This window comes from Podarcis pityusensis (assembly GCF_964106645.2).
Source record: "Podarcis pityusensis genome assembly, chromosome: 1".
Lineage (NCBI taxonomy): Eukaryota > Metazoa > Chordata > Lepidosauria > Squamata > Lacertidae > Podarcis > Podarcis pityusensis.
In genome coordinates this window covers 132,109,355-132,125,719 of record NC_138028.1, presented here as the reverse complement: position 1 = coordinate 132,125,719, position 16,365 = coordinate 132,109,355, and the positions used below count along the sequence as shown (strand labels likewise).

The 16,365-nt window shown below is 46.8% G+C and overlaps 2 protein-coding genes across 2 annotated transcripts in view; both read left to right on the top strand.

Annotated features, from left to right (window-relative positions):
- Positions 1–1,347: 1,347 nt before the first annotated feature.
- DYTN (dystrotelin) overlaps positions 1,348–16,365 on the top strand; it is a 44,678-nt gene continuing 29,660 nt past the window's right edge. The window contains exons 1-7 of the mRNA XM_081016857.1: positions 1,348–1,569; positions 2,591–2,648; positions 4,728–4,802; positions 5,756–5,957; positions 9,497–9,582; positions 10,797–10,894; positions 12,543–12,614. Coding sequence (XP_080872983.1) covers positions 1,561–1,569; positions 2,591–2,648; positions 4,728–4,802; positions 5,756–5,957; positions 9,497–9,582; positions 10,797–10,894; positions 12,543–12,614 — 600 coding nt within the window. The 5' untranslated portion in view covers positions 1,348–1,560. The remainder of the gene's footprint in view (positions 1,570–2,590; positions 2,649–4,727; positions 4,803–5,755; positions 5,958–9,496; positions 9,583–10,796; positions 10,895–12,542; positions 12,615–16,365) is intronic.
- LOC308463327 (uncharacterized protein) lies at positions 12,876–16,252 on the top strand (the record flags this gene model as incomplete). The annotated part of the gene is made up of 3 exons (XM_080981602.1): positions 12,876–13,464; positions 13,837–14,322; positions 16,235–16,252. Exons 1-3 carry the CDS (start codon positions 12,913–12,915, stop codon positions 16,250–16,252), a joined length of 1,056 nt encoding a protein of 351 aa, XP_080837728.1. The 5' UTR covers positions 12,876–12,912.

Genomic DNA, 16,365 nt, shown 5'->3' with positions numbered 1-16,365 from the left:
CTATGATTTAGGATTCTGCATACCGTATTTTTCGCTCCATAAGATGCACTTTTTTCCTCTTAAAATCTAAGAAGAAATGTCTGTGTGTCTTATGGAGCGAATGTGTGGTCCCTGGGGCTGGGGGGGGGGAACCTGGGCTACCCCCGCCAGCCCCGACCTGCTCTTTGGAGCTGGGGGTGGGGGAAAGCGCTTCCCCCACCGCCAGACCTACAAGCTCAGGGAGCAGTGGGAAGGCTGCACACAGCCTTTCCGCTGCTCCCCGACCTGCTTTTTGGGGCTGGGGGAAACCTGGGCTTCCCCCGACAAGCTCCCGAGCAGCTCTGGGGTAGCCCGTGAAGCCTCCGCAGGGCAGCGGGGAGCCTTCATCCTGCTGCCCTGGGGAGGCTTTGCATGGCTATCCCTGGCTTTTGCGGGAGGTGGGGGAAGGGACAGAGCAAGGCACTCTCACTTCCCCCACCTCCCGCAAAAGCTCCCAAGAGCCGCATTTTTTTTTCTTGAATTCTTCCCCCAAAAAGTAGGTGCGCCTTATGGTCAGGTGCACCTTACGGAGCGAAAAATACGGTACCTCAAGGTTTCTCCAAGCACCCTAATGTTTTCCAGTAACCCTGTCTTGGCTTCAGCCCCGTCAGTAGTCAACCACTTCATCATTAGAGGGAATTAGAAGATGAGATGGTTAACTTCAAGGGCTGCTACAATCAGGATTTTGTGCTGCTATAAGAGCAACATAATTACTGTAATAAAAGAAATCTTTTGTATTGGTCTTTTGGCTTGGTCTTCCAAAAGCATACACAGAAATAGCTAAAGCCAGCGTGGGACTATGACGCTTGTACCTATATTTAATATTCATCGAAAAAAATAATATGATGAAATGCCTAAAACTGATTATGGTGGATCGGGTTCCAAAAGCACCAATTCATAAAGAAACCTAATTGTTCCAGAGCTTGATTCATTAAATTGAGACTTTTGAGGCCACTCGTCTTGAGAGTTGCAAAAGTACATTTTATGTCCTTAAAATAATCTCTCGGTCTTTAAAGAAATTCTTTATTGCTTTAGGGGGAGTTTTTGAATTTGACGCAAGGACGGTAGCTCGCTGCCCTTTCATGTTTTTCTTCCTGTGTTACTGATAATGGCTCCTCTGCTTCTCAGTCTCTATAGCAGCATCATGTTTCTTAGCTACCTGGAGATGCTCAAGTCTCACTTTCCAGAAAGACAGGGCAGACCTGTGCGTAATGGCCTTCGGAGACACAGTTCAAAGACGCTGCCCATTTTCAATTATTCAGAATCTCTTATTATTAATTGAGTGCCCTTGGGGTTTTGTTGCTGTGAGGAGAGAACAGTTGCGAGGAAGCTGGGCGTTTTCACTGTAAAAGTAGTGAAAACTCCCAATTATTTCAAGGGCTTGCACTTATCCCCAACCCTGGGATGTCAGTTTATAATGGGGAACAGACTGTTTTGTCTTCCTTGAACCCCCTGCAGGCCTTTTGTAGATGACGACCACAGAGGTAAGGTCTTCCCTGAAGGAGAACTCGTGTATGCGGTGGCAGCAGAGTGAAAGAAAGGATGACGGAGGTGATATTTTTGATTACTGTACTTTACCTTTTGTACTTTATGTGGTATTTCCAGGCTGCAGCAGAACTGCCATCTTCACTGATCCCTCACCTTTGCACCTGAGGGTCCTGAAACCTGTGTAGTGATAAAGACCTGGGAAAAGGATGGTTTGTATGTGTGTAAAAGACCCAGGAAATAATACTAAAGAGCCTCAGTTGAAACTTAAGTTCCTTGTGTGTTGTTGCAAGCCATACCTTACTGAAACGTCAGATATAGCTCTTTTTACACAAACAAATGGCACTGCTGTATTTTTCCTTATCACACAGTGAATTGTGAGTCATTCAGAACCGTGGATGAGAAGGCTGGCATTGATTTGCCTATATAGTTTCTTTTGACTGCCTTTTCTTTAATCAGTGTTGACGTTTTAAAGGTCCCATCGGCAAGCATTTTGAACACGTTTCAGTTCACTAGTATGACTGGCTGTATAGTTCCACGCATTTCTTCAATTCTGGGAGTGCTTAAAATTACCGTATTTTTTGCTCTCTAAGACTCACTTTTTCCCTCCTAAAAAGTAAGGGGAAATGTGTGTGTGTGTTATGGAGCGAATGCAGGCTGCGCAGCTATCCCAGAAGCCAGAACAGCAAGAGGGATTGCTGCTTTCACTGCACAGCGATCCCTCTTGCTGTTCTGGCTTCTGAGATTCAGAATTTTTTTTTCTTGTTTTCCTCCTCCAAAAACTAGGTGTGTCTTATGTTCTGGTGCATCTTATAGAGCGAAAAATACAGTAAATTATTAAATTTGTTATGTAGACATTATATCTTAGTATTATTATTGGACCTATCATAAATAAGAGGTATTACTGATCATTACTTAACACTGTGCTGGTTCTCGCTTTTGCTGTTTGGTCTTCCAGGACACGAGTTTGAGATCTAGTTCCAGCTAGGTTGATCACTCCGTGCCCTTGCTTGTGTTGTGCTGCTCGTGTATTTTCTTGCGGCTGCTTGAAAGCTGCAACTTTCTATCATAGTTCATTTACTTACAGGGACACCACAGTTGTTTTCCTGTCTCCAAGTTGAAGAAGATGGATCTGGACCAACAAGGTAAATATTAAAAGGTGCCTTGTGTGCCTCAACAAGTTTTCAGTTATCTCATGCGTTGGCCTCCTGTTACAAATGGAGTTGGATCTTTGTCTGAATGTTTGGTTTGCTTTTAAAGCAGAGGGGCTCTTATGCTAATTCGGGCAATGGGTCCACCTGGAAAAAAGTGTCCTCATGCGCGCGCGCGCGCGCACACACACACACACACACACAAACCCTCCTGCCTTTGGGATATGCATTTCCTGTGGCACACGTCGAAGCTATAATCTGTAAAACAATGATGCACTCACTTTGTCTCTCTGGTGGAATCCAGACACATATAAAAAAACGCTGTGAAAATGCCTTTTCAAAAACGTTATGAAAAATATATTGAATTTGCCATAAGCTCACCATTGCCATCTAGTGTCGCATTTGAATAATGCATTAAAATGTACTTAAAATGTTGCATTTGCAGCTGTATAGCTGAGTCCTCGGTCTCTGTTTCTGTCTGCCTGTCTCTTTCTCTGTTACACACACACACACACGTGTGTACATCCACTTACTTGAGAGGCTGCCCCCTGGGCTTCACTCCAGCGTGGATGCAGTATCAGGGCTTGCAGCTGCTGGGTAAACTGGGCAAAGAACATCTGGAGAAAGAACTGGGGAGGGAGGGAGACAGGGCTATTGACAGGGAGGCCTCAGAGTTCCTGATAACTGAGGAAGAAGACAAGAGTTGGGGCAGAGAGGGTTGGAGTGGTGAGCCAAGCGAGCCAAAGTCCAACAGAGAGTTGGGGCTGGCAGATTTGAGGGTGAAGTGTGAAGCTTCTGCCCAACTGGGGCTCCAAGAAATACCAACTGGTGGGTATTCACTGGGGAAAGAGCACATGATGAAACACACTTCCCCAAATAAGTAAATAAAGGCAGTAAACTGGGTAGTCCCGTGGTTGTAGCTATTCAGGTGCAGCCTTGTACGCCTCATTCCCGCAACTCCTACAGCCAAGCTGGTGCCCAACGTATTGCTCTGCTTTCCTTTGGACCACATCAGCAAGTCTTGTCATCTGGGCAGCACAAAACCTCCATACACACTGCTCAGGTGTTCACCCCAGGGAGGTCACTTTGGTGCTGCTAATGCAGAGGTTTGACTTCACCCCCAGAGGTGCACTCCATTGTCTCCGGAGACAGACAGATGCCAACAATGTCCCTATGAAAATTTTAGAATCCTTTCATGTCCCTGACTGTTCCTTCCTTCAAACAGTTCACTCCCTCCCCCCTTCTTGTTTCAAAACTGTCTACAGTAGTACCTTGGGTTACAGACACTTCAGGTTACAGACGCTTCAGGTCACAGACTCCGCTAACCCAGAAGTAGTACCTCAGGTTAAGAACTTTGCTTCAGGATGAGAACAGAAATTGTGCAGCGGCGGCAGCAGGAGGCCCCATTAGCTAAAGTGGTGCTTCAGGTTAAGAACAGTTTCAGGTTAAGAACGGACCTCCAGAACGAATTAAGTTCTTAGCCTGAGGTACCACTGTATTCATAGGGTAACAACAATGTGATGAAAGTACATAAGAAAAAGGAAGGAGCATAATAAACAGAAAGTGAACGGCATTTCAGGTCACCATCAGTACCTACGTAGGAATGCACATGAGGGGAGGAAAGAGTCCTAATAATAGCATGAGGTACAAAATAGGTCAACAAACATCTTTAGGCTAGCGGGTCTCTCAAGAAGCCATGACTGAGCTCAGAGGTCGTATACCTTCTACAGAGAAATTAATGAACGCAATAAAGGGGAACCATGTACAGTGGTACCTCAGGTTAAGTACTTAATTCATTCCGGAGGTCCGTACTTAACCTGAAACTGTTCTTAACCTGAAGCACCACTTTAGCTAATGGGGCCTCCCGCTGCAGCTGTGCCACCAGAGCACAATTTCTGTTCTCAACCTGAAGCAAAGTTCTTAACCTGAAGTACTATTTCTGGGTTAGCGGAGTATGTAACCTGAAGCGTATGTAGCCTGAAGCGTATGTAACCTGAGGTAGCACTGTATTTCCAAATGTATCCGGTTGAGCCTGCCTCTCTGATTGCCTGATGTTCTGCATTCTTTTCACAGAGGCCCTGAATACCATTGAGAATTCTGTCTACAGAACAGCCCTGAAGCTCCATGCTGTGCAAAGCCTATGCCAGCGTAAGTGTAATAGTCCGGCCTCCTGTGCAACTTGGTAGGATCCGAGTTGGATGCAGTGCTGAACCTGCAATGCATGCTTCTAAGGCAGGGGTGTCAAACTCAAATTCATCGGGGGCCGCATCAGCAGTTTGGTCACCCTCAAAGGGCCAGTTGTATCTGTAGGACTATGTAAAGGGCATGTAAAGTGGAGGTTTCCTGTGTAGAACGGCCGGCGCCGCTAGAGGGCAGACGTTCTCTGGCTTGTAGGCTGCCACACATGCGCTGAAGAGGCGGCTTTCTTGTGTCAAAAAAAAGCGAGAATAAAAGGTGAAGGCTGGCGGCCGGCGGCGGCTACACGGGCCACATGACGAGGTCTGGCGGGCCGGATTCGGCCCGCGGGCCTTGTGTTTGACACCCGTGCTCTAAGGGTTCAGCATATTATGTTTTCATCTGGATAAACAGGTGGGAAAGACACCTAAAGAAATGAAACACCATTGAAGCTCCCAACCGGAGATAAGAAACTTTCACTTCAGTTTTGGATTAACCACAGTTTCGCATGTTGTCCAAATCGTAAACTGTGGATAATCTTAACTATTGTTTGATAATCAAACCAGCTTTAATCCAGTTAGCTTGTTTCAAGCAAACCACAGTTAATATTAATCACAGTTTGTCCAAATTCAGGTGACATGACAAGCTGTAAATAATGGAAAAAAGGAGGATGAAAGCTTCCAGACTCCTCCTCACAGCTGTGCCAGAAAAGGACCGGAAATGCAAAAGCCTACACTCATTCCCACCATTGTGAAAACCATGGTTTATTGTGATGTCTGAACACAATAAGAGTTACAAAATCTGAGTTAACTTGGAGGAGGTCTATGAACCAGGCAGTGTGAGAAGCTGAAATAATGAATGACAATTTCTTCGTTCAGAGTTGAGCTGGTGGGACTTCGGAATTAATTTGTTGCTTTATTTTTCAGTCAAGCTGACTGACGTCTCTTCGATTCAGCAAATCCTGCCAAACCACAAATGCCGGGCAGAGAAGCAGAAGCCTCTCTCCATGGAGCAACTCATGCGACTGCTAAAGGAGCTGTTTAAGAGAACCAGATTAGAGAAGCCAGGCCAGGTGGAGCCAAAGGCAGCTGAATTAACTCTGAGCCTCCTGACCTCTGCGTATGACAGGTGACAACACAGACACACCCAGTGTCTCATGGCAGATTTATGGCAGCTTCACGTTTTGATGCAAAAATGCCTGGTTCATTTGTCTTTTTAAATCCATGGTTCTAGATATAAATATACAGTGTACCTCGGGTTACATACGCTTCAGGTTACAGACACTGCTAACCCAGAAATATTACCTCAGGTTAAGAACTTTGCTTCAGGATGAGAACAGAAATTGTGCAGCGGTGGCGCAGCAGCAGCAGGAGGCCCCATTAGCTAAAGTGGTGCTTCAGGTTAAGAACAGGACCTCCGTAATGAATTAAGTACGTAACCAGAGGTACCACTGTATATGGAAATTCCAAACTAGGGCCAATTTTCAGATCGACAGGTGCAGAAAATATCCCTTAGAGGTGATTTGGCATGGCATGTATCTCTACCTACACATATTGATTTGTTTTCAGGTTGCAGGTTATGGTACCATGGCTTCAGTAATGGGCTCTAGACCCGTGGTTCCCAGTGTGGGGCACCCCCACACACGGGGGCAATTTGATTTTTAAGGGGGGGCAATTCGAGAATCAGTTAGACCAAGTTAATGGCCTTAATGGGACGCGGGTGGCGCTGTGGCTTAAACCACATGCCGATCAGAGGGTCGGCGGTTCGAATCCCCGTGACGGGGTGAGTTCCCGTTGCTCGGTCCCAGCTCCTGCCAACCTAGCAGTTCGAAAGCACATCAAAGTGCAAGTAGATAAATAGGTACCGCTCTGGCGGGAAGGTAAACGGTGTTTCCATGCACTGCTCTGCTTTTGCCAGAAGTGGCTTAGTCATGCTGGCCACATGACCGGAAGCTGTACGCCGGCTCCCTCGGCCAGTAAAGGGAGATGAGCGCTGCAACCCCAGAGAAGTCCGCGACTGGACCTAATGGTTAGGGGTCCCTTTACCTTTAATGGCCTTTTAGCTTCCTCCATGTGAATGGGAGTTCACTTTTTGAATAATAAGAATTACAGGGGTATCTCAGGTTAAGAACTTAATTTGTTCTGGAGGTCCGTTCTCTTTTTCCCCCCTGTCTCTCTTTTTTATTTTTTATTAAAGATTTTCTTGATTTACAGAAGTATGTGTAATGTCTCTCGTATTTTTTCCATGTAACATTTTTACAAATCAGTTTCATTTGTTGAGACATTAGGAAGAAGAGGGGGGAGGGGGAAAGATGAGTGGGGGTGGGGTGGCGATGTTCTGGAGGTCCATTCTTAACCTGAAACTGTTCTTAACCTGAGGTACAACTTTAGCTAATGGGGTCTCCTGCTGCCACTGCGCCACCGCCATGCAATTTCTGTTCTCATCCTGAAGCAAAGTTCTTAACCCGAGGTAATATTTCTGGGTTAGCAGAGTCTGTAACCTGAAGCGTCTGTAACCTGAAGCATCTGTAACCTGAGGTACCACTGTATATGTCACTGTGGGGGGGGGGTCATCAGGATTTTAGAGGTGCTTAGGTGGGGCATAACCAAAAAAAGCTTGGGAACCACTGCTCTAGTAATAATAATAATAATAATTTATTATTTGTACCCCGCCCATCTGGCTGGGTTTCCCCAGCCACTCTGGGCGGCTTCCATAGAAACAAAAAATACAGTAAAATATCACAGATTAAAAGCTTCCCTGAACAGGGCTGCCTTAAGATGCCTTCTAAATGTCAGGTAGTTATTTATCGCTTTGACATCTGATGGGAGGGCGTTCCACAGGGCGGGCGCCACTAACGAGAAGGCCCTCTGCCTGGTTCCCTGTAGCTTTGCTTCTCGCAATGAGGGAACCGCCAGAAGGCCCTCGGCGCTGGACCTCAGCGTCCGGGCAGAATGATAGGGGTGGAGACGCTCCTTCAGGTATACTGGGCCGAGGCCGTTTAGGGCTTTAAAGGTCAACACCAACACTTTGAATTGTGCTCGGAAACGTACTGGGAGCCAATGTAGGTCTTTCAAGACCGGTGTTATGTGGTCTCGGCGGCCGCCCCCAGTCACCAGTCTAGCTGCCGCATTCTGGATTAATTGTACTTTCCGAGTCACCTTCAAAGGTAGCCCCACGTAGAGCGCATTGCAGTAGTCCAAGCGGGAGATAACTAGAGCATGCACCACTCTGGCGAGACAGTCCGCGGGCAGGTAGGGTCTCAGCCTGCGTACCAGGTGGAGTTGGTAGACAGCTGCCCTGGATACAGAATTGACCTGCGCCTCCATGGACAGCTGTGAGTCCAAAATGACTCCCAGGCTGCGTACCTGGTCCTTCAGGGGCACAGTTACCCTATTCAGGACCAGGGAGTCCTCCACACCAGCCCGCCCCCTGTCCCCCAAAAACAATACTTCTGTCTTGTCAGGATTCAACTTCAATCCATTAGCCGCCATCCATCCTCCAACCGCCTCCAGGCACTCACACAGGACCTTCACCGCCTTCACTGGTTCTGATTTGAAAGAGAGGTAGAGCTGGGTATCATCTGCATATTGATGGACACCCAGTCCAAATCCCCTGATGATCTCTCCCAGCGGCTTCATATAGATGTTAAAAAGCATGGGGGAGAGGACGGAACCCTGAGGCACCCCACAAGTGAGAGCCCAGGGGTCTGAACACTCATCCCCCACCACCACTTTCTGAACACGGCCCAGGAGGAAGGAGTGAAACCACTGTATAACAGTGCCCCCAGCTCCCAGCCCCTCTAGACGGTCCAGAAGGATGTTATGGTCGATTGTATCAAAGGCCGCTGAGAGATCCAGCAGAACCAGGAAACAACTCTCACCTTTGTCCCTAGCTCGCCGGAGATCATCAACCAGCGCGACCAAGGCAGTTTCAGTCCCAGGGTGCTCTAGACCTAGGGTGGGCAACTTGTGCCTAGCAGAGATTGGCAGAAGGGGTGACATTGCACACTTGGTTTCTTGATGCCAAGTAACACTATCGCTTACTGAAAGGAGGAGGTACTGATAGCTCAGCGTCATAAAGACACAGAAGTAGCAGCATTGGGGGTCTGTGTTTCCTTAATTGTGGGCTTTCCTCCCGTTTGAATTTGTCTCGTTTTGTACATTGACTTACTGGACACCCACACCTCTTGTATTTTGTTGTAAATCATCTTGAGTACAACTCATTGTGGAAAGGCAGCATACAATTAAATAAAACAAACTACATTTAGAGGGCTTCAGATTCCTGGCGCTGGTGTAGAACCTTTCTCCTTTTTTTGGTCAGGAAAAGGGACTTCAAATTCCAAAGTTGGGAGATAGCTCATTGTTATATGTACTGAAGTTCTCACCCTGAGCCAGCAGGGGGATACTGTAGATAGTTATGCAAATAAGGGATCGAAAGTGACGTTCAGTGATTGGATAGTTTTAGAAAGTTGTTACAGTAACGTTGTACTGGAGCTCTATATAAGCAGGCTGACTGAACCCTTCAGTTCAGTTCTGTCCTGGCCTGTGAATAAACAAGAGCTGTTTGAAGAATCGCTGTGTTGTCTGATATGTTTACCCACAACTTAACACTCATGTAGCAGCTGTTGATTTTCCTCTTGCTTCCTGCCCCTTTTTCTTACATTGTAGGAATGGGGTGGGCTTTATCCAGCCCCGATCAGCTGCAGCTGCACTAATTGCTCTCTCAGGGGATGGCCTGCTTACCAAATATAGAGGTAAGCAGTATTGCTCTTCTGTATTTATTCTCCGCAACAAGTTAGGCTCAGAGTGCTGACAAACATATACACTTTTTTGCACAGTAAGCAATCAAGTCTTGCTAAGCACAGACGAAAATGTGAAAAATGAACTGCCCGCCCAAAGAGAATAGCAGAAATAAATGCCGTTTCTCTTTTCCTTTACACCTCTCAGTTTCCCTTTTTGCATCAGTAGAGGCAAGCAGTGCTGGATTTAGGGCGCTGGAAGTGGTTCTCCCGCACTGGATGCTGAGCCACCCTGAGCCTAGCCTTGGGGTGAGCCTAGCCTTGGGGTGAGACGAGGGGTGCAAAAATGAGAAGATCCATAATTGAGAAGATCCATTGGGGTACCAAGTTTTGACCTTACTCAGGGTGCCAATATTACCCAAAATTACTGTTCCTGGAGGCAAAGGCTGAGTATAGTAAGGAAATGGCAGAGAGACAAAATCATGCCATGTCACTGCACCAGGGTGTTATAGTGGTTAGAGCAGGCATCCCCAAACTCGGCCCTCCAGATGTTTTGGGACTACAACTCCCATCATCATCATCATCATCATCATCATCATAATTTATTATTTGTACCCCGCCCATCTGGCTGGGTTTCCCCAGCCACTCTGGGCAGCTTCCATAGAAACCAAAAAACACTAAAATATCATACATTAAAAACTTCCCTGAACAGGGCTGCCTTAAGATGTCTTCTGAATGTCAGGTAGTTGTTTATCATTTTGACACCTGATGGGAGGGCGTTCCACAGGGTGGGCGCCACTACTGAGAAGGCCCTCTGCCTGGTTCCCTGTAACCTCATTTCTCGCAATGAGGGAACGGCCAGAAGGCCCTCGGCGCTGGATCTCAGTGTCCGGGCAGAACGATGGGGGTGGAGACGCTCCTTCAGGTATACTGGACCGAGGCCGTTTAGGGCTTTAAAGGTCAACACCAGCACTTTGAATTGTGCTCGGAAACGTACCCTAGGTAACAGGACCAGTGGTCAGGGATGATGGGAACTGTAGTCCCAAAGCACCTGGAAGGCCAAGTTTGGGGATGCCTGGGTTAGAGTGTTGGGTTAGGACTGAGGAGACCCAGGTTCACGATTGTGTCTCATGCATTCGGCTCCCAATACCTGACCTGAAGAACGCAGGCTAGGAAATAACTCTCTTGACTCTTCAGGAATTCTGACTGGTATTCTCTGGTGCTGGCAGGTCTCTTTCAGCTTTACTCAACCTGTGCAGGAAGGAGCGCCAGCCGGACTCATATTTCTCGAAACGGTGTGAGGAATCTGCTAACAGATTTACTCCAGGTAATTCAGCTACTGTGCAACATGGAAATGGAGAAGTGGTGAATCTCCTGAAGCAGACTGGTGAGAAAAACTACATGGCCCTCACATGGATATCTGATTGACGGCTATTCCCAGAGCATCCTTGTTTGTTCACTTCAGAGTCTCCTAGAATACTGAGAGATAATAATAATAATAATAATTTTTATTTATACCCCACCCTCCCCAGCCAAGGCTAGGCTCAGGGTGGCTCACAACCAATAATAAAAACAAGTGGAATGAATACAACTTAAAAAACAAGTTTAAAATACAACATTAAAACATTAAAATGCAGCCTCATCACAGGAGGAGAAAGGAAAAAAGAAAAAGGGGGAGGGAACCAAATTGACTCCAAGCCAAAGGCCAGGCGGAACAATTCTATCTTACAGGCCCTGCGGAAAGAAATCAGATCCTGCAGGGTCCTGGTCTCATGAGACAGAGCGTTCCATCAGGCTGGAGCCAGTGTTGAAAAGGCCCTGGCTCTAGTTGAGGCTAATCTAACTTCCTTAGGGCCCGGGACCTCTAGGGGGTTGCTATTTATGGACCTTAAGGTCCTCCGTGGGGCATACCGGGAGAGGCAGTCCCGTAGGTACGAGAGTCCTAGGCCGTGAAGGGATTTAAAGGTCAAAACCAGCACCTTAAATCTGACCCTGTACTCCACCGGGAGCCAATGCAGCTGGAAAAGCACTGGGTGAATATGCTCCCATGGCAGAGACCCCGTGAGGAGCCTCGCTGCTGCATTCTGCACCCGCTGCAGTTTCTGGGACAGCTTCAAGGGCAGCCCCGCGTAGAGCGAATTACAGTAGTCAAGCCTGGAGGTGACCGTTGCATGGATCACTGTGGCCAGGTCAGGGCGGGAAAGGTAAGGGACCAACTGCTTGATGCTGTGAAGGTGGAAAAATGTCGCCTTGGCTATTGCTGTAACCTGCGCCTCCATGGAAAGGGAGGCGTCAAGAATTACACCCAAACTCTTAACGGAAGGCAATGGCACTAATTGGGCCCCCACAAGAGAAGGAAGTTGGTCCCTCATCCCCATACCATTCTGACCCAGCCAGAGGACCTCTGTCTTTGAAGGATTTAGTTTCAATCAGCTCTCACGAAACCATCCAGCCACAGCTTCCAAGCATCTGGTCAGTGTGTCCGGGGCCGAGTCGGTGTGGCCATCCATCAGCAGATAGAGCTGAGTGTCATCAGATAGGAAAAATGAGATTTGCAGATCAGAGAGGGTGAGACACTAAGGAGGAATGAATCAGCTAGTTAAGAAAGGACAAACATCAGATTCCAAGGATGCTTGGATAAGAGGGAGGCACTGTCACCATGGGCTCCCTTGGTGCCAGAACTCCTGAAGAGGAAGGGCTCTTAAAGGCTGGTTTTGAAGCTAAATCCCAGTCTAATATGCCCTCTCAATCCTTAGCCTCTTCCTCTCAGGACGGGAAGCCAGAGTCCTAGGTCATGCCAACATACATGCACAGAGTTAAAAGTTTCAGGGGTGACACCTTAAATAAAACCCATCATCTTTCGTCAGGGCAGAAATGCCTTTTTCACTTCCCTTTATTTTTATATAGCCTCTTCTCATTCCGTTTGATGGCGGTGGTCTTTTGCTGAGGGTTTATGGTGACAATGTGTTTTGCAGATCCTGGCAGTCGTGGGAGAACTCCGTAACCTGTCTAACGTGGAAATTGCAGTGAAGAGTTGTTTCAGTGGGGTAAGTTAAAATACAGTATCAAATGTAGCTTGGGTCATATATAACCATCTTCACTGGCAGAAAATGCACTTCTGAGTTATATTACTTAATTGCACAGTCCCTTCATTCTTCTGTCACAAAACAGAGTGATTTCCTGAACTGTAAGAGACCAGATCCAATTAATGGATCACATCCAAATGTCATAGACCAAATGGAGCAAACAGCACGCAGACCTAGTGGTGGGAGGAAAAAATCCTTAAATAAGAGACACGGGGGAATGATTAATGGACTTCAATGTCTGTACACTAATGCGCAAAGCATGGGAAATAAACAAGATGAGCTTGAGCTCTTGGTACAGCAAACTAAATATGACATAATAGGCATCACTGAAACCTGGTGGGATAAGTCCCACGTTTGGAATGTAATAATGGAGGAATACAATCTATTTCAGAGAAACAGACCAGACAAAAAAGGAGGAGGAGTGGCGTTATATGTCAGGGATGTGTATACCTGTGAAGAGATCCAAGATTTAGAACCTCAAAGCCAAAGTGAGAGCATTTGGGTCAAAATTAAGGGAGAGAAGAATAACAGAGACCTCATTGTGGGAGTTTGCTATAGATCCCCAAGCCAAACGGAGGACATAGATGATGCCTTCCTGGAACAGATGGCCAAGCATGCAAAAGGAAGGGAGATAGTAGTAATGGGGGACTTCAATTACCCGGATATTTGTTGGATGTCAAACTCAGCCAAGAGCATAAGGTCAAACAGATTCCTCACTGGCCTTGCAGACAACTTCATTGTCCAGAAAGTGGGAGAAGCAACAAGAGGAACAGCCATTTTAGATCTGGTCCTAACCAATGTTGATGACCTGGTTAGTGGGGTAGAAGTGGAAGGATCATTAGGCGCGAGTGATCATGCTCTTCTGAAGTTTACTATACAGCGGAAAGGAGCAGCCAAGCATACTAGGACTCAATTTCTTGACTTTAAGAAAGCTGACTTCATAAAACTTAGGGAAGTGCTGGGTGAGATCCCATGGACAGTAATACTAAAAGGAAAGGGAGTTCATGATGGCTGGGTGTTTGTTAAGAGGGAGATAGTAAAAGCACAACTTCAGGCAATACCAATGAGACGGAAACATGGAAGGTGCCTAAAGAAGCCAGGGTGGCTATCTAAAGAACATTTAACTGAGTTAAGATTAAAAAAGGATGTGTACAAAAAATGGAAAAGGGGGGAAACCACCAAGGAGGAATTCAAACAAATAGCCAGCACATGTAGACACAAAGTCAGAAAAGCTAAAGCACAGAATGAACTCAGGCTTGCTAGAGAGGTTAAAAGCAACAAAAAAGGCTTTTATGGGTATGTCCGTAGCAAAAGGAAGAACAAAGAAACAGTGGGGTCACTCAGAGGAGAAGATGGTGAAATGCAAACAGGGGACACAGAAAGGGCTGAACTCCTCAATGCCTTCTTTGCCTCAGTCTTCTCCGATAAAGAAAACAATGCCCGACCTGAAGAATTTGGAGCAAATGATTCAGCAGAGGAAACACAGCCCAGAATAACTAAGGAGATAGTACAAGAATACTTGGCTAGTTTAGATGTATTCAAGTCTCCAGGGCCAGATGAACTGCATCCAAGAGTATTAAAAGAACTGGCAGATGTGATCTCAGAACCACTGGCAGTCATCTTTGAGAATTCCTGGAGAACAGGCGAAGTCTCGGCAGACTGGAGGAGGGCAAATGTTGTCCCTATTTTCAAAAAGGGGAAAAGAGAGGACCCAAAAAATTATCGTCCAGTCAGTCTGACATCAATACCAGGGAAAATTCTGGAGCAGATCATTCAGCAAACAGTCTGTGAGCACCTAGAAAGGAATGCTGTGATCACCAATAGTCAGCATGGATTTCTGAAAAAGAAGTCATGTCAGACTAACCTGATCTCGTTTTTTGACAGAATTACAAGCCTGGTAGATGAAGGGAACGCAATGGATGTAGCCTACCTTGATTTCAGCAAGGCATTTGACAAGGTGCCCCATGATATTCTTGTAAAGAAGCTGGTAAAATGCGGTCTTGACTATGCTACCACTCAGTGGATTTGTAACTGGCTGACTGACCGAACCCAAAGGGTGCTCATCAATGGTTCCTCTTCATCCTGGAGAAGAGTGACTAGTGGGGTGCCACAGGGTTCTGTCTTGGGCCCGGTCTTATTCAACATCTTTATCAACGACTTGGATGATGGACTCAAGGGCATCCTGATCAAATTTGCAGATGACACCAAACTGGGAGGGGTGACTAACACCCCAGAGGACAGGATCACACTTCAAAACGACCTTGACAGATTAGAGAACTGGGCCAAAACAAACAAGATGAACTTTAACAGGGAGAAATGTAAAGTATTGCACTTGGGCAAAAAAAATGAGAGGCACAAATACAAGATGGGGGACACCTGGCTTGAGAGCAGTACATGTGAAAAGGATCTAGGAGTCTTGGTTGACCACAAACTTGACATGAGCCAACAGTGTGACGCGGCAGCTAAAAAAGCCAATGCAATTCTGGGCTGCATCAATAGGAGTATAGCATCTAGATCAAGGGAAGTAATAGTGCCACTGTATTCTGCTCTGGTCAGACCTCACCTGGAGTACTGTGTCCAGTTCTGGGCACCACAGTTCAAGAAGGACACTGACAAACTGGAACGTGTCCAGAGGAGGGCAACCAAAATGGTCAAAGGCCTGGAAACGATGCCTTATGAGGAACGGCTAAGGGAGCTGGGTATGTTTAGCCTGGAGAAGAGGAGGTTAAGGGGTGATATGATAGCCACGTTCAAATATATAAAAGGATGTCATATAGAGGAGGGAGAAAGGTTGTTTTCTGCTGCTCCAGAGAAGCGGACACGGAGCAATGGATCCAAACTACAAGAAAGAAGATTCCACCTAAACATTAGGAAGAACTTCCTGAGAGTAAGAGCTGTTCGACAGTGGAATTTGCTGCCAAGGAGTGTGGTGGAGTCTCCTTCTTTGGAGGTCTTTAAGCAGAGGCTTGACAACCATATGTCAGGAGTGCTCTGATGGTGCTTCCTGCTTGGCAGGGGGTTGGACTCGATGGCCCTTGTGCCTAATTTCAACTCTATGATTCTATGATTCTAAGCTCGCATCTTAAGGACCTTGAAGACTGCTATCACCGTCACAAAAGACATTCCGTCCTTTTTGAGCAAAGACCTCATTGGAGGCTTCACTGGTACCCTGGATACAGGGCTGGCCCAATACATTTTGGTACCTGAGGCGAACCACAAAATGGCACCTCCCTCCCCACCAGGGAAGGAGGGCCATAGCTGTCAACGTTTCCCTTTTTTAAAGGGAAATGCCCTTATTCCGAATAGGATTCCTCACAAGAAAAGGGAAAAGTTGACAGCTATGAGGAGGGCTGAGTGAAGATCTTCATCAGGAACAAGGGGGAAATAGAGATCTACATTAGGAGCTGCTGCCTCTGTGAATCCTGACGCCTGGATTGTTCCATGTAAGACTCAGGCTGGAGACTCCATAAGAGCAGAGCAGAGTTGTTGGTTCCGCAGGAGAGCTGTGTCTTCAGAAAGAACTGCAGCTCTTTCTCAGTTGCTTTCTCCACCCTCAGTGAGAGCAGCCTCTCCATTTCAAGGACGCCAGCCTGATTTAGCAGCCATTGGCACCTGAGGTGAATCAAACAACTGGTGCCCCCTCCCAGCCAGGAAGAAGTAGTGAGCGAAGATCTACATCAGAAATGAGGGGTTGGGGTAAAGATCTACATTG